This window comes from Hypanus sabinus, chromosome 4 (assembly GCF_030144855.1).
Source record: "Hypanus sabinus isolate sHypSab1 chromosome 4, sHypSab1.hap1, whole genome shotgun sequence".
NCBI lineage: Eukaryota > Metazoa > Chordata > Chondrichthyes > Myliobatiformes > Dasyatidae > Hypanus > Hypanus sabinus.
Window position 1 is genome coordinate 38,402,627 of NC_082709.1, and position 21,386 is coordinate 38,424,012.

A 21,386-nucleotide genomic window follows, 5' to 3' on the forward strand; every position below is an offset into this window, starting at 1 on the left:
CTGGCCTGCTGTGTTTCACCAGCATTTTGTGTGTGTTGTTTGAATTTCCAGCATCCACAGATTTCCTTGTGTTAGCCAAGTTTTCTGTGCTTTTTCTCAGGAATAAAGATGAGATTACCAGGCCTTGACCAATATTGTCTTGTCCTCTCAGGCCACAAGCAAAGTCCCAGAGTGCTGACAAGTAGCAAATGTTGTTCCATTATTCAAGAAGGGAAATAGTGATGATATTGGAAATTATTGATCAAAAAATCATATTTCAGTGGTAGGGAAGCAACCAGAGAGGATTCTTATGGATAGTATTTATGAGTATTTGAAAAACCATGGCCTAATTAGAAACAGTCAGCATGGCTGTATGCAGGGTAAATCATATCTGACTAACATGATTGAGTTTTTTGAGGAAATGAAGGTAGAGCTGTGGATGTAGTCTACCTGGAATCTGGTATGGTGTTCGACAAGGCCCCTCATGGGAGACTAATCCAGATGTTTAAGGTATATGGGATCCATAGTGAATGGTCATAACACCATGGTTATTGTTAATAGTTAATGGGGGCATGTTCTTTCTGGAGTTCTGTGATAAGTGGTGTTCCATACAGATCTGCACTGAGATCTCTGATGTTTGTGATGTATATAAGAGACTTGGATGAAAATGTGCATGGTGGGTTAGTAAGTTTACAAAAATTGGTGGTGTTGAAGACCAGCAAAGGGTACGGCAGGATGTGCAGTAGATCAGTTGCAAATTTTCTTTGGGTTCTAATGTTTCCTGTCATTCGTTAGGGTTTTTCTTCTGTTTCGTGGATGTCTCTGAAGAGTAAGAATTTCATAGAGATGATTTCAGTTAAAATATTTTCCAAGCGGTTAGCCATTATCTTAGCGAGAATTTTTGCATCCACATTTACTAATGAAATGGGTCTATATGATGAACATTCAGTAGGATCTTTATCTTTCTTAAGGACTAAAGAAATATATGTTTCATAAAAGGAAGAAGGTAAACTACCCTTCTCAAAGGACTCATGAAATATTTCCAAATGAAACGGAGAAAGTAATCTTTCAAATTACTTTCAGTTAAGAATTTCAGTTTGTATATTGTATACATTCTCTGATTTTAAATTGAACCATTGAATATGGCCAGAGAAATGGCAGGTGTACTTTATCCTAACCAAAATGAAGTATTGCACCTTGGGAGATCAAGTGTAAAGGTACAATGTTATTGGCAAAACCCTTAATAGTTTTGTTGTGCAGAGGTATCTTGGAATCCAAGTCCATAGCTGCCTTAAAGTGGCTACACAGGTTGATGAGGTGGTTTTAAAAAAAAGGCTTATGGAATGCTTTCCATTTATTTGACAAGGAATTGAGTTCAAGAGTCAGAGCGTTATGTTGCCGCTTTATAAAACTAATTAGGCTGCATTCATTTCTGTTTGCTCCTTTACAGGGAGGACATAGAGGCTGCAGAAGAGGTTTCTCAGGATCAGAGAGCATGTGCAATCAGGAGAGGCTGAGAGGAGATCTCATCAAAGTGTGTAAGGTTATGAGAGGCATAGAGAGAGTAGTCAGACAGTATCTTTTTCCCAGGGTTGAAATGTCTACTACTATATGGCATGCATTTAAGGTGAGGGGGGGGTAAGCTTGAAGGAGATAGTGGAACGAGTTTTTCTTTACACCTGGTGTTGGGTGCCTTGAATGCACAGCCTGTGGTGATAACAGAAGTGAGTATATAGATGTGTTCAAGAAGCTCTTAGATAGGTCAGGGAATGTACAAGAAGTGTAGGCAGAAGGGATTTGTTTAGTTGACCATTTGATTACTAGTTTCATCAGTTCTGCACAAAATTGTGAGTTGAAGGGCCTGTTCTAAAGTGGTGTTGTTTAGTTTATTTAAGAGATACAGCGCAGAACGGGCCCTTGCAGCCTCACGAGGTGTGCCACCTGGCAACCCACCTATTTAACACTAGCCTCACCACGGTGACCAATTAACCTACTAACCAGTACGTCTTTGGACTGTGAGTGGAAATGAGAGCATCCGGAGGAAACACATGCAGTCACTCGGAGATGGTATAAACCTCTTCCAGTCAGTGAATTGAACTTTGAACTCCCTAAGCAGTAATAGCGTCGCACCAACCTCAGTGGTACTGTGGCGCACCACAGTAACAAGGAGTGTGTTCTATGTTCACATTCCAAATCATGAGTGACAGCTGCGCTGTTGTTGGGTATTGTTACTGATTTCCTTTTTCAGGAATGACTTCACTAAGTAATTGCCACTCTGCTCCATACTTGCATCCACATTACCTCATATTTTTCCAGCAGGTGTGCTCATCTTGGAAAACCATGCAGGATTATTTGATCTGGAGGCCTGGGTGCCACAGCTAAACACCAAAGCAGTTTGAGCAGCTCCTGGCCTGGAACAACTGGCAGTCCAATCAATCACTGCTTGTAATCAGATATACTTAAAGCTAATTCAAATAGATTTAAGCAATAAGAGCTTTTTTAAAAAGTTTGGAAAGCAATGTACTTAATACTGGAAACTGTTATAAATTAAAAACACAAAACAAAACTGAACCTATCCTCTGGGCTGCAATTTGAATCAGTCATTGATTTCATTCAAATGAGTGGAGTCATACCACACAAGTTACATAAGGCTTGTGAAAAACTATAGAATTGCATCACAATGCACCTAGTCCCTCAGGTTTGTATACCAGCAGTGAATCCAGTGGCAGGGCAGGAGGTCAGATGCTTTGTCACCTGACCTGCAGATGATCTCCAAGCTCTTTATTTTAGCAAACAGGTACAGAACTCAGAAATGAGCTGACCTGCAAACCAAAAGATAAAGCTGATGTTGTAGCGGTGTGCTACACGCAGCGCTAAAATGACGACACGGAGTCGGTAAACCGCAGTCAAAGATAATTTTATTCGAACTTCATAGCCTTGCTTTAAAGCCTCCCTCATCCCGCCCTCCCCGGGCGCGGATGCTTCAAGAGACACGTACTCACAAACCCCCGCAGGCTTTTCTCCCTTTGTTGCAGACATGGCCTTTGTGCCTGCATGCTGGCTAATTGTGAGCCGGTTCGAGTGTGCTAGGAAGTGGGTCGCCACATAACCCCCCCCCAGAACCGGCAATACACCCCCCAATGTCCACAGTCTGGGCCAGAAACTGTTTGGGAGGTCGGCCTCTGTGCCGAGGTGCCAGAAACTCGACCGGTTGCGCCAGGTCCACATGGGCCGGTTTGAGTCGGTGCACCGTGAAAACCTTCTCTCTCCCCCCAACGTCCAGCACGAACGTGGACCCGTTGTTCCGGAGCACGGTAAACAGCCCCTTGTAGGGTCGTTGCAGCGGTGGCCAATGCCCGCCCCTTCATACAAACACAAACTTACAGTTCTGCAGGTCTTTGGGTACGCAGGTCGGGTTCTGCCCGCCCATGCTGCGAAGTGGGTATGGGGGCCAAGTCACCGAGCCTCTCACGTAGTCTGCCCAGGACTGCTGCGGGTTCTTCCCCTTGCCCCCTTGGGGTTGGTATGAACTCCCCAGGGACGACCAGGGGTGCGCCGTACACCAACTCGGCCGACGAGTCGTGCAGATTGTCTTTGGGTGTCGTGCGGATGCCGAGTAGGAACCAGGGAAGCTTGTCCACCGGGGGAGACTGTACAAACTCCGCAACCTGGGCCGCTGTGTCCTGGTCGAGGGAGCTCACCACGTAGTAGTAACGGGTGTCCTCTGAGGTTATCTGCCGAACGTAGAATTGGGCTTCTGCTTGCTGGAACCATAGGTGAGGTCGTAGCATCCAGAAGCTTGGCAGTTTCAGTGAAACCACATGAACAGATGCGGCGTTGGTCATCTCCGGTCCAAAAATCGTTTGGACAGTCAGGGTCACCAATTGTAGCGGTGTGCTACAAGCAGCGCTAAAATAACGACACGGAGTCGGTAAACCGCAGTCAAAGATAATTTTATTCGAACTTCATAGCCTTGCTTTAAAGCCTCCCTCATCCCGCCCTCCCCGGGCGCGGATGCTCCAAGGGACACGTACTCACAAACCCCCGCAGGCTTTTCTCCTTTTGTTGCAGACCTGGCCTTTGTGCCTGCATGCTGTGAGCCGGTTCGAGTGTGCTGGGAAGTGGGTCGCTACAGTGTTTCCATTGACCTTGGGAAAGTCTGTTGTGACCCAATGACACTCTTATGAGCCAACCTAATTACTCTATGTAGTTTTGAGAGGCAGAGTAGAAGGGGAAGCTACAAGCAATGCGAGATGTGACTTGGACTTTTTCTTTTCCTAGTTTTTAGTTTGCTGGGATGTTTTGTAGCCATGTAATCTTTACATGATGGTTGCTTGTAAAAGGCTTGAAAAAGTTGTTCTTGAACGATCGTTTTTCTTGTTGCATTTATGTTTTGTAGGTACCATTTTGCTGAGTGGCGGAATAGAGGCTGTTTTAGTTCGGTGGTGGTTTGGTTCAGAATCAAAGAAAGACTTCCTACCTCGTCTTGGTGATGCCATTGAGCATATTGCAACCTCTCCCGATGGTGCCTTCCATTCCACATCCCATGGTGATAATAGTAAGAACAGATTATTTCTCAGGACTATTTGTGTTAAAGTAAAATTGAAGTTTATATTAAGCTTTTTCCATTATTTCTGGCATTGATCAACAAGTTTTTAAAATTCTGCAGCTTACTAGATTATAAAATAGTCATTTGATTTATCAAATTTTGTATTTATTCATTTGGGTTAAGGTTTATCTGTTACTCTGTTTATATTTTACTGCTAAATCTTATTTTTGTGCTTTTAATATATAACTGATTTTTTTTTACTCTGAGATATTGAAATATATTTTAATTGTAAACTGAACATAAGAAATAGGAGCAGAAGGAGGTCATCTGGCTTGTTGAGCCTGCTCCATTGTTCAATAAGATCATGGCTGATCTGGCCATGTACTCATCTTCACCTTACCTGCCTTTTCTCTAAAACCCTTAATTCCCCATCTATGCAAAAGTCTATCCAACCTTGTCTTAAATATATTTACTGAGTTAGCCTCCACTGTTTCATTGGGCAGAGAATTGCGCAGATTCACCATTCTCTGGGGAAAGCATAATACTCCATTTAATTAATACTATCTTGTACAGGGTTGTAAAACAAGCCCATTTTTTAACGTGCTATTTTCTGTTTTTACCATAAGTTTCCTTTTGGGAAGGTACTTTTCAGACAAAGTTCTGAAATAACTAATTCCTGAAAGTACTCAACAGGGTAGGTACCATTGGTGGGGTGAGAAACAGTTAATGTTCTGGAACTGTCACAAGGCTATCGACCTTCTGTTTTACACTCCTCATACTGCTTACTTGTACGTCATTCATAAATGTATAAGTAATACATTTAATCAATTATATATGCTCACTAATTGGTGAACAATTGCTTTCTAATTTCTCTAAGCAAAGTGTCATGAGCTTGCATTCTATCGCAGTTTTTCCTACTCAAAGTAAAATTTTCACCACATTAATGACAACGTTGTTGTTCTCCCAAGCCCAATAATTGTTTAATTTATTTAGCACAGTCGTGGGTCCTGTGATACCATTTAGTTAAACACAATTTTCAAATAGCACATATGACTGTGATCAATGATTGCTCTATTTTTCTTCAAAATTTAAAGTGATGCTGCAGATATTCAGAGCTGCAAAAGGAAACTGTTGTAATAGGTTACTGCATTTGGAGAAGGGATTCTAAGAACATTTCAGGCCTATGACACTTTTGAATCCATACCATTTTGAAACCTACCCCATAAATTTTGAACTAATTAATAAATTTTCACTGCCTATTCCATCGGGTTCTCCACCTTTGTCTATAACAACAATCAAAATGGGTATGTGGATTTCTTCCTTTAATGTTTTTCTCCTTTTGTTTCTCTTTACATAGTCCTTTTTCTGACTTGGTCATCAATCTAATTTTGTACTATTTGTCTGCTTCTCTATTTTCATATTCAGTAGGTCACTTCCCCCCCACCTCCCCTGACCTATTTCATCCTGTTCTCTATCCTATTTGCATATTAGCATAGCAACCTAGTCCAAAGCTTTCACAAGTGAAAGGTTACTGTAGATCCCTTCTTGTCCTTCTCAGAATCACAATCATGTTTATTATTGCTGGCTTACATGGTGTGAAGTTTGCTTCGCGGCAGCTGTAGAATACAAAGACATGAACAATTCCTGTAAATTATCGAATAAATAGGCAAAACCAAAAGAAATAACAAGGTAGTGTTCTTGGGTTCCCTGAACTGTTCAGAAGACTGATGGCAGAGGGCAAGAGGCTCTTCCTAAATCATTGAGTATGGGTTTTCATCTCCTTCCCGAACACCTCATCCCAAAGAATTTTAAGGATTCAGTTTCACCAAATTACCACCTCCACCCCCACACCAATCTCCACTTGCATTCTGGATCTGTTCTCAGTTTACGTTCCCTTGTGACTTTTTAACTTCTCTATGTGCATTTATATAACAGTGTTTCAGGTTTAATTAGCACCCTTGTTTCTTTATATGATTTCTAGCCTTCCTGTATAATTTCTAAAACAACTGTCTGCCCATTTTCTGCATGCTTTGTAACTATATTTTAATGCAACACGATTTTTCTTTCAGGAATAGTTATTATAAGAAGCAATCTGTGGCTCTCTGCTATAATTCAGGGTTTGGTTAAAGGTATGTTGACATTTAACAACATTTAATTGGATTTGATTTCACTGTAATCTCATTAGTATGATCTTGCTGATTTTTGTCTATCTTCCCCCCTAGGTCAGGAAGTTTTGACTGGTTTGATGATTGATCCAAGGAGCAAAGCTTTGGTTCTAAATGGAAAACCAGGGCATTTGCAGTTTTACTCACTTCAGACTGACAAGCAATTGTACAATGTAAGTCTGTGCAATTGTTTCAAAGAACTTTGCTATTTTTTTTAAAATCAACCTGCTACATTTTACATGAATTGCTTCCAGTAACTGTACCAGTCCTGTACATGTAAATTTATTGTAAAAGATTTCCATAATTTAGTTTCCTAAATTATGTTTGCTTTCTTTTTAAAAGAAAGAGCATGTGCATTTCCATTTGTTATATTTTAAAATAATTTTGTGTGGCATATCTTTAGGTTGTTTTAAAGAATATATTTTCTTTTAAGTCAAATAATAGAGTTGTTATATTTTGGAGTTTGAACATTAATGTGTATTCTGAAACATAAACTGCATGGTGTAGTTACCTTGTCTGCATATAATCTGGAGGGGTCAAAGATTTGTTTCAGCTGTTGTTTAGCTAGATGTTGAAATTGATATTTTTTGGTTAGTCTTTAAGGTTTTGAACAATGCTTGATTTTGCAGCAGTTGTAGGGTTATGGAATTTACACTAATTTAAAACTGCTTATTATTTTTGCCTTAAGTAACCCTTGATTAGATTCAATCCATGGAATAGCTTGGTGGCATGAATAATCTTCAGCCAGGTATTGATGTCTCAAGTAATTTCTAATGAAATTCTTGCACCTAGGATATGCAGTGCAAGCTGTTAGGATTTGTGCAACACTGGATTTATACAATAATAGAATTGTCAAAAATTGGTGAATTGTTTTATAACTTCTCTTTCCAATGCTATGATAATGTCAAGTAATCAGGATTGTGTCTTATTGTAACTATAGGCTAAATGTTCACCAAAAAATCTTGAACAGATAATTTCATATTTAGATTGCATTCTGAAGATAGTTGCTGCAGAGGTCCAAATCAAAAATAAAGCAAGTTTTAAGTTGAAATCTGTGGCTTTGTGTACCACCAAAGTTCAAAGTATATTTATTATCAAAGCAACACACACAAAATGCTGGAGGAACTCTGCAGGTCAGGTAGCATCTATGGAAAAGAGTAAACAGTCAACGTTTTGGGCCAAGACCCTTCTTCAGCACAGAGAGGGAAAGATGCCTGAATTAAAAGGTTGGGGGGAGGGACTAGTGAGGTGGGTGGGAAAGGTCAAGGGCTGGAGAAGTACATACATCTCACCATACAGCCCCTATAAGAATTCACCCTCCCTTTTTAATATGGCACACCAAATCATCACTGATGCAGCCAGTTGGTTATTGAAGTCACATAATTAGTTAAATGGAGATTTGTTTTTGAAGACCTGTGTGTTGTCAAGGTGTTTCCATTGATTATATATAGTAAAACACCTGTATCTGGAAGGTCCAGCTGCTGGTGAGCCAGTATCCTGGCAAAAACTACACCATAAAGACAAAAGATCAGTCCAAGCAACTTCACAAAAAGGTTATTGAAAAGCACAAGTCAGGAGATGGATAAAAGACAATTTCCGAATCACTGAATATCCCATGGAGTACAATTAAAGTCAGTCATCAAGAAATGGAAAGAATATGGCACAGCTGTAAATCTGCCTCGGCCAGGCCATCCTCAAAAACTGAGCAATCTGTGCAAGAAGGAGACTAGTCAGGGATGACATCAAGTGACCTATGACAGCTCTGGAGGAGTTACAAGCTTCAGTGGCTGAGAAGGGAGAAACTGCATACAACTGTTGCCTGGGTGCTTCACCAGTCACAGCTTTATGAGACAGTGGTAAAGAGAAAACCACTGTTGAAAAAACCTCACATGAAATCTCGGCTAGAGTTTGCCAGAAGGCATGTGGGAGACTCTGAATTTAGCAGGAAGAAGGTTCTATAGTCTGATGAAAGCAAAATTGAGCTTTTATGCCATCGGACAAAACGCTATGTTTGCTGTACGCCAAACACCACAGGTCAAAAGCACGCCATTCCTACGGTGAAGCATGGTGATGGCTGCATCATCCTCTGGGGATGCTTCGTGCAGCAGGCCCTGGGAAGCTTGTGAAGGTGGAGGGAAACCTGATGCAGTCTACAAGAGAACTGTAACTTTGGAGAAGTTTCGTTTTCCAGCAAGAAAATTATCCCAAGCATAAAGCCAAAGTTACATAGGAATGGGTTAAGACAACAAAGTTAATGTCTTGCAGTGGCCAAGTCAAGAGTCCAGATATCAGTTTGTGCTTGGACTTCAAAAGGGCTTTTCACTCATGATCTCCATGCAATCTGATAGAGCTTAAGCAGTTTTGTAAATAAGATTGGGAAAAAATTGCAGTGTCTAGATGTGCAAAGCTGATAGAAACACAGACTTAAGGCTGTAATTGTTGCCGATGTATCTACTAAATACTGAGTTGAAGGGGGTGAATACTTATGCAATCAATTATTTTCTGTTTTATATTTGTAATTAATGTAGATCACTTTGTAGAGATCTGTTTTCAATTTGGCACTGGAAGTGTTTTTCTGTGGATCAGTGTCAAAAAAGCCAAGTTAAATCCACCGTGATTCAATGTTGTAAAACAATATAACACAAAACTTTCAGGGATGGGGTGTGAATACTTTTGATAGGCATTGTACATAATATTTCTCTGCATGGGTAAGGAAATGTGATGCGAAGGTCATGGGGCATTCACTTCCATCACCCATAACACGTGACATGACTGCACCTACACCATAAGCAAGGTATCACAGGCAAGCTTCACTAGACAATGTGGATCATGATGTGTGAGTATAGTGCCCGATGTCACCATTGCCTTTGTCTTTTGGAAAGCCTGCTCATACTACTTTGTCCATGGCCATTTCTTCCCGATCTTCAGTAATGTGTTAAAGGGGTAGAGCACAGTAGCCAGGTTTTGATGGAACCTGTTGTCATAATTGACAAATGCTAAAAAGGACTCATCGAAACTAGATGATTATGTGGCGACCTCCTTTCTGCGCAGGTGAACCGACTCACAAATAGCCAGCATGCGGGGGGAGACTTTGGTAATGCACCTCCGACATCATTTCCGCCCGGAGAGGTCGGGCACTAGGGATTTAAATGCCAGCACCGTGAAGTTTGAATAAACTAGTCTCGAAATGAGTTACCGACTGCGTGTCGTTATTTCAGCGCTGTGTGTAGCACATCGCTACAATATTTCATTTTCTTGGTTCTTGTAGCTGTCAAAATTATGAACTGAAAATCTGCCTTAACTGTCCCCTTTTCCTCCTTTGATCTAATCCTTCCATACCTCCCTCTTCCATTTTTCACACTTGATCACAGGTTGAACTCACCCACTCTAGTTCTGAGTCCTGATGAAGGGTCTCGGCCAGAAATACCTTTTCCATGGATGGTGCCTGGCCTACTGAGTTGTTCCAATATTTTGTGTGTGTTGCTTGGATTTCCAGCACCTCCAGATTTTCTGTTGTTTGTCACTCTAATTTATTTTACATTTCGTTCTTTCCTCTGTTCACCTCAACATCCTGAAATCTCTGATCATGGCGTTGTGTGTCCCTCCTGTTTTATGCAAGGCCTAGGATTGAATACTTAAGCAATCAATTATTTTATGTTTTATATTTTGTAATTAATTTAGATCACTCTGTAGAGATCTGTTTTCACTTTGACATGAAAGAGGTTTTTTTTTATCAATGTCAAAAAAAAGCCTTATTAAATCCACTGTGATTCAATGTTGCAAAACAATGAAAACTTCAAAGAGAGGTGAATACTTTTTTATAGGCAGTCTATACAACCCTGAGATTCATTCTCAGTGATGAATACTGCTTTCCTGCGCAGTACTCATGTAGATCGGCTCAGTGGTGGGGAAGGCTTTACCCTTGATGTACTAGGTGGTATCCACTACTTTTTAGAGGATTTTCTGTTCAGGAGCATTGGTGTTTCCATACCAGGCCATTATGCAACTAGTGAAAATAATCTCCACCGCACATCTATAGAACTTTGTCAAAGTTTCAGAAATCATGCTGAATCTTGGCAAACTTGTAAGGAAGGAGAGACATTGCTGTGCTTTCTTAATAAGGACATTTTCATGCTGGGCCCAAGATAGCAAGGAATTTATAGTTGCTGACCCTCTCCACCTCTGTTTCTCTGATGAGGACTGATTCATGGACCTCTGATTTTCTCGTCCATTAACATTTTATTGATCGATCGTTTTAATTTCACTTCAGTGCCGTGGGCTGCCAGGTTCATCATTGTAAAAATTTTTCAGTAATTCCATTCTTTCCTCCTTTAGTGTGTTATAAATTGCGTTTTTGCCATAGATATTGTTGGTTCAGTTGTGTCATTGTACATGTTTGTGGTCTTGGATCCCTGTGGTTTTAAATGGAGACCCATGTGTAATTGTTCTAGAGCTAACAAACTCATATTATTCAAATAGAACTTCCTTTTTCAATTTTTTTTATTATTTAAAAAAATAAAGATAGATATAGGTCAGAGAAGTTACCTCAAATACACATTTCAATAAAAGTACAAAGAAAAGAATATACTCTGTCAAAATCATGTGTAGTATAATATTTAGCTAATATAAGAAAAGAACCACAGCTCCTCTTAACAATTCATAGAAAAAAAGAATTAAAATTTCTACTAGATTGAACAATTTCATAGCACGTCAAGATTTCAGAAGTAAATGATACAAGTGGGTTTGATCCCAGGTTGTGTGTTATCAATGCATTAATTCCATTGTTTTCCTTCTATGGTAAAGTTAGATGCTTTAGTAAATTGCTGGATTTTCATTACAAACAGGTGTTCACCAAATATGAAAATGTTGCAAATTAATGTAAATAAGTATAGTCAAAGTAATTTTATTTTGCTTTATTTCACAGCTAGATATTGTGCAAGAGGAATATATCCACCAGTTAGGGCTAAACCAGACCAAGGTTGTCAAGGCAGCATTTGATCTGCATGGTACATGGTTGGTCACTGTGGAAGAAAGAGTGGATGATGAAACTGACATTGAGCAACAGATGAAGCTTTGGACCTATAATGAGAAGAAGCAGAGGTGATATTTCCCAGTGTGTGGTACAAAAGCAGCACCTGGCCAATTTTTGAATGATTAATAGATCCTGAATTTAAAAGGATTGATCTCTATTTTAATAATGGCTGTTTTAAGCATGCAAGTACTTTATTGATTTTCTGACAATACCAATACTTGAATATAGATAGTAGTTCTTTTGCTCAAGTCACATAAATAAGTTTCCTTTGATTGGGCATGACGGAGGCCTTGAAACAGATATTTCTGACAAATGATTGTTGCTGTTCATTGATGGCATTTGCCAACCTTTAGAATTTTATCCCATTCATTACATATAGTTTAGCAGAAAGAAATACTGCAGATAATAATTTGACTAACTGGAACATCAGTGAAAGATCACTTTGTATGATTAGCAACACATTAAATTTGTGTCATTTCTAAGTGTGCTACTCTTTGACTCAAAGTACCAGCAGAGGATCTGATAGGTAGCTACAAATAGAATAAGAGACAGCTTGTCAAGGCAGTAAATTCTGGCTGTGAGAAATATTAGCAGTGCTTTTACAATTGTATTTATGCCTGAGTATAGAGGTGTCAAATATGCAAAAGAGCCAAGAACAGGAAATTCCCAAACAGGCTTTTAAATATCCACACAGTCAATATTTATCGTGATCCCTTTCAATAATTGTGATATTAGGCCCTTCATTCCATTTAAATTCATATTCTAATTGTGTGAGGTCAGCCTGAAAAAGTGGAATTTGTATCTTCCCATCTGTGTTTCACACTAATTTGATCTTCTTGTCATTCTGCATGTTGCTGTAAGTGTGCAACCAGCCCCTTCAACCTGACTAAAATTCTGGAAGTCTCCCACTAAGATTCCATGTTCATTTTAAACATTGCATCTCCCTTTAGAGGAAGGGGTGTTATGCAGTTCCTTCCCACCCAGGTCTCTGCAAGGATTTATCCTTTATAAACACCCATCAATAAATAGTTCATTGAAAATTGAAATCTGAAGTTGGAGCTCTCATAATGTCATTCTATAAAGAAAATTTTGCTGATTCTTATAAATTCAGGTACTGTTTCATTGATTCCTGTGAAGTTCCAGGAATTATGTAACCTCTTGCTGAAATTTACATGTGTCCTGTCCAGGAAAACAGACTATTAACCTGATGCGGCAAATCTTACAGTAGATTGAGATGTATCAGATCTGACTTGTTGTGTAACTTGTATTCAATATTTTTCCTGTCGACAGTTTTGTCCTCAATACCACAATCTGCGCACCACATGAAAACCATATTTCAAACGTATGCTTTCAAAATTTGGATGATTCCAGAAGTCCACCTACTTTGGTAACATCTAGCTTGGACGGTCGGTTTAAAGTCTGGATTCTAGGGGATGATTCTGATATCTATCGTAAGTACCTACCGTTTGTATTCAGGCCATTTAGACAGCTGTATATACTTGGGAAAAATAACAGCTGAGCAATGTATTACACTGAAATTGGATCCAGAATATGAGAGAGAACAATACTGTGAAGTTTGGTTGTCATGATATGGGAAATCCAGGTGTTGTAATTGAGTACACTGCATGTTGATTTAAAAGAAATGGAGCTATTTGTTCTTGAGCTATCACTGATTTTAAACCCAAAGACGCAGAGTAGAACTACATGTTACAATAACTTACTTTTGTATATTCTGAGGTTGCTGTCTTCAAGGGTGAATATCTAGCAGGTACGGTAACATAGGCAAGAAGTATTGTATGTCATAAGTAGTAAATTTCCAAGGAGGGTGCATCATTTTAATGACAATCTGCAAGTTTGCCTAATTTATAGTGATATGTAAAGATAATGTTTTGCAATACCTGCACTGAACTAATAAATATTTTGCAATCTTTGTCTATTTTAACAACTTTGGAGAACATCAGGAATGCTGTATAAATGCAGCAGGTTGAACAGTAGAAGGTGGTGTTGCATAACTTCACACTGAACCAGTGTACAGTAGCTTTTAACAGTTGTTGGGGTACTTGGATAAATAAAACACACCAGATTTGCTGACTACATGATTTACCTAACTCACCTTCTCTTCAGCTGATTGCAAACTATTTGCTGATCATTGGCACGGGAGGATTATCTGTGTTTTGTAGTTTTATTTCCTGAATGATTACCATGAGTAATATCAAATTGCAATGCTGGTTGTTAGAAGGTAAAATTCAAAGTTTGTACCCAGTATTATGCTAATTGATCAGAGCTTTGTTTCCAGGCTTTGATGTTATTGTATTCTCTGAACATTACTTTCCAGAAAAAAGTGAATGCTGGACATGTGACTTTGTGGGAACATATCATAAACTGCAGGCTACAAATTGTTGTTTCTCTGAGGACGGTTCCCTACTCGCTGTCAGCTTTGAACAAATCATTACCTTGTGGGATGCAAATACTTGGGACCTGAAATGTACTTTCTGTCAGCCACCGGGGAATATACGGTAAATGTTGCAAGTGTGTTGTTATTTGTTAATTTTAATTTAGTAACTGTATTTACCTAGTGGCAAAATCCCTGCCATTGTTCCTACGTGATAAACACAAAGTGAAGAGAAACTTCAGTTCAGAAAGCCATAAAGAATAAAAACTATTTTATGTAGGATTAGCACTGAAGTGTACAGTATACGTACGTTGGCTACTCTTTTCTCACAGACGCTGCCTGACCTGCTGAGTTCTTCCAGCATTGTGTACGTATTCTTTGATCCACAGCATCTGCAGTTGTATTTTTGTGAAGTGTACAGTATATTGGCCGTAATTAAAATCAAATTAATTCTTGAGAGCAAGCAGTTGTATAATGGATTCATGAATGTTTATATGTTATCTCATTGTGGTTGAATTAGGTTTATGTGCTTGTATCCTGGATGGTTTGAGTAATCTATGGTTAAGTACTATTTTCATAAGCATTTGCATTAGACACGGCCTGTGCAAGTATAAATTTGATAATAAACATGCCCTTAATTATATTTAATATAGCACAATCAATCATTATTAGTTTGTATAATTTGGTATTTCGTTTTAATCTTTCAGGCATCTTGCCTTTGGAAGACTTAGTTGTTCAAAGTACCTGCTTGCTTCAACTGATAATAGGTTTCTCTGTTGCTGGAATCTTTTGTGCTGCGCTTGTGAGTATGAAATTTCTAGCACCAACAGATAGTGTACAGTTAAAAAACGTGTTGCAGAGTATTTTACAAACATGCTTTGCTTTACAGTGGAATGGAGCACACAGCTGAATGTAATGTCTTTGCAAGTCGATCCTCTCTCTGAGAATGTTGCTGTGTTTTCAGACCTTCGTAGGAACATAGACTGTAAGTATAGTGGTTATTGACAATGGCAAATTATTGAAATTAGTACAAACTAATTCATTTAATTTGGTACTTGAAAAGGCTTAGGTTTCATGTTTCCAGTTTTCAATTGATTGCATTTACAGAGAATTTATTTTAGTTTTTACAGTGCTTTATAAAAGTATTCAGTCCCAACCTTTTGTTCACTAAGTGAGTATTACAACCAGCGATTTTGATCAATTTAACTGAGAATTTTTATTTGTGAATCACATGCTTCTCTTTTCACAGTAGAGCTCAAAAAGAGGGAAATTTGTAAGGCATGAAAAACCCAAAAGTTCAAAAACTGAGATGTGATCAATTCAAAAGTATTCATGCCCCTTTGCTCAGTACTTAGTTGAGCCACCTATTGCAGCACCACAGCCGGTAGTCTTTTTTGGATAAGTCTCTATTAGCTTTACACAACATGATGGAACAAGATTTAACCATTCCTCCTTGTAAAATTGCTCAAACTCTATCAGGTTAGTTGGGGAGCAGCAATGCATAGCAAACTTGAAGTCTGGCCAGGGACGTTCAGTCAGGTGAAGGTCGGCACTCTGGGACATTAAAGGACATCAGTTTTATTCCTTTGAAGCCACCCTGTCGTTGCTCTGGCAGTGTGCTTTGTCCTACTGAGTCATTTGTCTTTGTCCTAATGAGTCATTGTCCTACTGAAAAACTAACTTCCTCCCCAGTGTAAGCTTTCTGGCAGAGGCAAGCAGGTTTTTATCTAGGATCTCTCTTATATAGCAGTTTTCATCTTCCCCTCAATCCTGACCAGATTTCCAGTCCCGGCAGCTGAAAAGCATCCTCCTAGCATAATGCTACCTCCACCATACTTTACAGTAGGGATGGTGTTTCTGTGTTGAGGCCAAAATGTTCCACTTTAGTCTCACCCAACAACAAGACTTTCTTCCCCATTTTTACAGTATTTTCTAAGAGATGCTTTGCAAAGTTTTGATGGGCACGGATATGGTTTTTTTTTAGCCAAGGTGTCTTCCTTGCCCTTCGTCCATAAATGCCCTTTTTATGCAAGACCTTAAAAATTGTGGAGCCAAAACCTATCGAAAAGATAAGTTAGTTGGCAGAGGGGGTGGTGTGACTCTGTGTTTAAGAAATAATATTAAATCATTGGAAAGAGATAACCTGGGATTAGAAGGTGTAGAGTCTATATGGGTTGAGCTAAGAAATGGCAAGGGTAAAAGGACCCTAATGGCAGTTGTACACAGCCTCCAAACAGCAGCTGGGATGTGGATTACAAATTACAGCAGGAGATAGAAATGGCATGTCAGAAAGGCAAAGTCATGATAATCATTGAGGATTTTAACATGAAAGTGGATTGGGAAAACCAGCCCAGTACTGGACCTCAAGAGAGAGAATTTGTTGTATGTCTCAGGGATGGCTTTTTAGAACAACTTGTTGTTGAGCCCACTAGGGAATCGGCTGTGCTGGATTAGGTGTTGTGCAATGATCTGGAGGTGATAAGAGAGCTTAAGGTTAAGGAACTGTTAGGAACAGTGATCACAATATGATCGAGTTCACTTTGAAATTTGAGAGGGAAAAAATAAAATCTAATGTGTTGGTATTTCATTGGAATCAAGGAAATTACAATGGCATGGGAGGAAAACTGGCCAAAGTTGACTGGAAAGGGACATTTGCAAGAAGGACAGCAGAGCTGCAATGGCTGGAGTTTCTATGAAAAATGAGGGAGGTGATAGACAGATATATTACAAGTAAGAAGAAATTTTCAAAGGGAAAGAGGACACTACCGTGGCTGACAAGTGAAGTCAGAGCCAAAGTAAAAGCAAAAGAGAGGGTATACAAGTAAGCCAGAGCTAGTTAGAGGATTGGGGAGCTTTTAAAAACTTGCAGAAGGAAACTAAGAAGGTCATTCAGAAGGAAAAGATGAATTAGGAGAGGAAGCTGGTGACTAATATAAAAGAAGATATTTAAATCTTTTTTAAGTATATAAAGGGCAAAAGAGAATTGAGGTTAGATATAGGACCAATACAAAATGACGCTGGAGAGCCTGCAGAGAGATTTTGATAGTTTAGGGGAATGGGCAAAGTGACAAATGAAATACAACGTTGGAAAGTGTATGGTCATGCACTTCGGTGGAAGAAAAAGACCGGCAAACTATTACTTAGATGGGGAGAGAATTCAAAATGCAGAGGTGCAAAGAGACTTGAGGGTTCTTGTGCAAAATACCCTAAAGGTTAACTTGCAGGTTGAGTCAGTTGTGAAAAAGGCGAAAGCAATGTTGGCATTCATTTCTAGATATAGAATATAAGAGCCGGGATGTGATATTAAGGCTTTATAAGGCACTCGTGAGCCATTCTCTTAGTATTGTGTGCAGTTTTGGGCTTCTTATTTTAGAAAGGATATACTGACATTGAAGAGGGTTCAGAGGAGATTCACAAGAATGATTCCAGGAATGAGAGGGTATGAGGAGCGTTTGGCAGCTCTTGGGCTGCATTCCCTGGAGTTCAGGAGAATGAGGGGGGATCTCATAGAAGCATTCCAAAAGTTAAAAAGTCTGAACAGTTTAGATATGGCAAAGTTATTTCCCATGGTAGGGGATTCTAGGACAAGAAGGCACGACTTCAGGATTGAAAGACTTCCTTTTAGAGCTGAGATGCGGAGAAATTACTTGAGTCAGAGGACGGTAAATCTGTGGAATTTGTTGCGACAAGCATCTATGGAGGCCCAGTCCTTTGGTGTATTTAAGGCAGAGATAGATAGGTTCTTGATTAGCCAGGTCATCAAAGGGTATGGGGTGAAAGTAGGGATGACTGGATGAAGTGGATCCGTCCATGATTGAATGGCAGAGCAGACTCGATGGACTGAATGGCCTACTTCTGCTCCTATATCTTTTGGTCTTCATCTCCAGTTACAGGCTTATGCAGTGCACTCAGAGTGACTGTTGGTGTCACAGTAGCCTCTCTTACAAGTCCCATTTTTCTCCAGTGACTAATCTGACAGGCAGTGTAGTCATTGTTTCATATTTTTCCACTTTTTCACAATGGACTGCACTGAGCTGAGAGTTAAGTTCAGTGCCTTTGAGACAGTCTTTTTATCATTTTCCTGACTTGTCTGGAATGCTCTTCTGTCTTTATTTTGGTTGGTCTGTTGAAAATCTACTACACTGTTGGACATTGCAGAGAGAGAGAGAGGGTGTTATGAATTCATTGAAAACAGGTGATCCTCCAATTTTCTACTTGAACAAATTGTGTGAGTTGGTAAGGCAGTATATTAATACTGAGAAAAAATAGTGTAGTAATTACGAAGAGGATAAATACTTTTTCAGCTTCACAATTTTGGTTTTTAATTTTTCGTAAATTGTTGGCAGGTTTTGAAAGTTTTCTTTTGATTTGACACGATGCACAATGTTTTGTAGATTAGCTCAAAAAATCCTATGTCAATATATCTTAAATTTAGAAAATGAGACCATAAAATGGGAAAATAGTTGTGGGGGCTGAATACTTTAAGGCACTGTATATCCTATTCTTTATTTATAGCTTGTATTAAACTCTTCTTGTGGCTTTGAATAGTCTTCTTGTTTATTTCAGTGACTATTGAAAAACATTCTATCAGCATTTTTTCTAGGAAAGTGAAGAAAACATGAGATAAATTCATGTCCTACAGTTTATTTGTTTTGGTTACTGATGACCATTTCTCCAGTTAGATTAAAAAAACACTGGCCTTTCTCTTTTGGTTTCCATACTGCACAAAAGTGCAATGCCACATGATATGTGGATTGTTTCTGAAAGACTGCACTAGGGAATGGAGTAGCACATTCTGTCCACTCCCTTGCCATGACACCCATCTAGTATCTTTACAGAAACTGAAGAAGTCAACCACTTGGCAGTGAGGTTGGATTACCAGCATGGATATTGTGTCCTGGAGTGAAGTTGCATAAGTGTTAAAATTAGGATGCATCATTCGGGCAGTTTATAACCTGATATTTGGTGCAAGTTTTGCACTCGGTAAGCATCTCTTGGTGCCTCTGACCTGTGAAGAAAGTTACAATTTACCTTTACACAGTTCCCCAGCTAAGTTTAAGAAAGAAGCAGCCTGTGGGGTAGGAATAATGGCATGTAAAATGCCCCGCTGCCCCTCACCTATGAAATAGTAAATTATCTGGTATTCCTGGTATCGACATTTGTCAAAGCTGTTCATAATGTTGGAATATTATCTAATCTTTCAGATTATTATAGTTTTTTTTCCCAAGAAACGCGTAAGCTTATTGTCGTCTTTATGTTTCACCACTACTGAGATCAATGAGTTAATCAAATTCCTCATCATAATTGGTATGGAAACATTGCCTTCCCATGCTGGGCTCTGTTGTGTGTCCCAGGCAAGGAAAACTGAATTACCCACATCATTCTCTCATTCAATAACTCAATATTCTGCCTTGATGAATGCCAACCACATTTAATTCTTTTTTTCTTTTTGTTTGCTAAGTAATAGTTTTAATAGAAAAAAAATGTAAAACTATGTATAATTTGCCATTTGCCATAATTTTAAGACTATACCTTTGTTTAGTCTCTCCAAGTCAATGCCTGAATGTTGATTATTTTTATAGTGTTTGTTTTTAAGCCCAATGAGCCACAACCCTTGTACATGCAGAAGAATGTCTGCGATGTTCCAGTCAAGTCAGCTGTCTTTGTTCCCAGAGAACTGGCTGAGGACTGTAGTTCAGAGAACCAGCAGTGGTTAGCCAGATCACAGCTTTACTTCCTCACAGATTCCCAGGTAAAGCAATTTTAAGTTGTGGAGCTGAAAGCCAATTAAGGAACTAAGCTCTTCTAATTTATGAAGTGATTGATACATTGGGAAACATTTTTTTCCTCTGGCAGGACTTGATGACATTCAGTACAAAATCAGAAGAAGAAAGACTAACGCTATCCAGCAAGCAGGTGCGTGTAATATGGCCAGTCCCTAAGAAACATTTACTTTTGCAGGGTGGCCAGAATTTTATTTATTTGGTTTAGCAGGCCCTGCCAGCCCAGTGAACGTGTGCCACATGTGACCCATTAACCTACTAACTAATATGTCTTTGGAATGTGCAAGGAAACCCACATGATCATGGGGAGAACGTACAAACTTCTTACAGACAGTGCAGAATTAAACTTGGCTCACTGGCACTGTCATAATGTTACTCTAACCGTTTTGCTACCATGCCATCCCAATTTCTACATAATGACTTGCCACCGGCATTTACCATGCACTTAACCTAAACGTTCTTATAATTGGGCCTTTCACTTGGTATAATATTCCAAAGGTTCAATGCTCTGTGATAAGATTTTTTTTCCATCTTGGTTTACCCCTTATTTTCATCCCTAGCTCTAGTCTTTGCATTCAGAGGAACCAACTTTTCATCAGCTTTGAGATCTATATGTTTCTGAGAGCTCCTAATGTTATCCTAAACTTTAGAGAATCAGTATCTTCTCAAGTGGCAAACCCATTGTCCCATGAAATAGAATAGTGAATCTTAATTTCACTCCCTCTAAAACAAGGATAACTTTTTTTTAAAGATAAAGTGTTGATATAGTGTATAATTTTGGTCTCAAAGGCCCTGTATTATTGTAGTTAGACATATTTATATATTACCTATATTCTGATCCTCTTCAATAAAGGCTAACATGTCAATTTAGTTCATTATTGAATGAACGTGTATGTAAGCTTTCGGTGACATATGTGCACAAAAACCAGGTCTCTGAGCATCATCATTTCCCTTTTTCCCCAATGCTGTCACGGTGATGCCATTCACTCAGCTTGTCTACATCATCACGAAATCTCTGCATTCTCATCACTCCTTAACCAGCAGGCTTTTATTTTGTGTTGGAGTTCAAGTGTTCAAGTTGGATTATATCCATGTAATAAGTTTTATTATGGCTTGTTTACCATATTAACTCTCTCTCAATCTGCTTTCATATATAACCCCTAATACAGTCCTTTAACCTTGTTCACCATCTTCATGTATTAAGTTATTCTTGTTATTGGTTTCATTGTGTATAGAATGGTAGAAATGTTCAAGTATTATTAAATTTACTTTTGATTCTGATAAGAATATGATTCTGGAAAGTTGCATGTCATCAAACTAACATCAAAATTCAATTTATTTCCAGTTGGTGACAGAAGAAAATGCTCTGATGACTCCTTTCCATGTGTTGCTTGGAAAACAGCAGCAGCATCAAATAAAATCTGGGCCAGAAGCAGAACAAACCACACTGCCTGAAGGATCTACTGCAATTAATGAGGTAATTAAA

The 21,386-nt window shown here is 39.0% G+C and overlaps 1 protein-coding gene across 1 annotated transcript in view; it reads left to right on the forward strand.

Annotated features, from left to right (window-relative positions):
• The window catches only part of wdr75 (WD repeat domain 75), a 42,583-nt gene that overhangs the window by 13,635 nt on the left and 7,562 nt on the right, over positions 1-21,386 (forward strand). Inside the window, exons 9-19 of the mRNA XM_059966858.1 lie at positions 4,379-4,537; positions 6,598-6,657; positions 6,751-6,866; positions 11,618-11,793; positions 13,016-13,176; positions 14,061-14,241; positions 14,825-14,919; positions 15,007-15,102; positions 19,700-19,869; positions 19,974-20,033; positions 21,246-21,377. Of these exons, the coding sequence (XP_059822841.1) occupies positions 4,379-4,537; positions 6,598-6,657; positions 6,751-6,866; positions 11,618-11,793; positions 13,016-13,176; positions 14,061-14,241; positions 14,825-14,919; positions 15,007-15,102; positions 19,700-19,869; positions 19,974-20,033; positions 21,246-21,377 (1,406 nt within the window). The remainder of the gene's footprint in view (positions 1-4,378; positions 4,538-6,597; positions 6,658-6,750; positions 6,867-11,617; positions 11,794-13,015; positions 13,177-14,060; positions 14,242-14,824; positions 14,920-15,006; positions 15,103-19,699; positions 19,870-19,973; positions 20,034-21,245; positions 21,378-21,386) is intronic.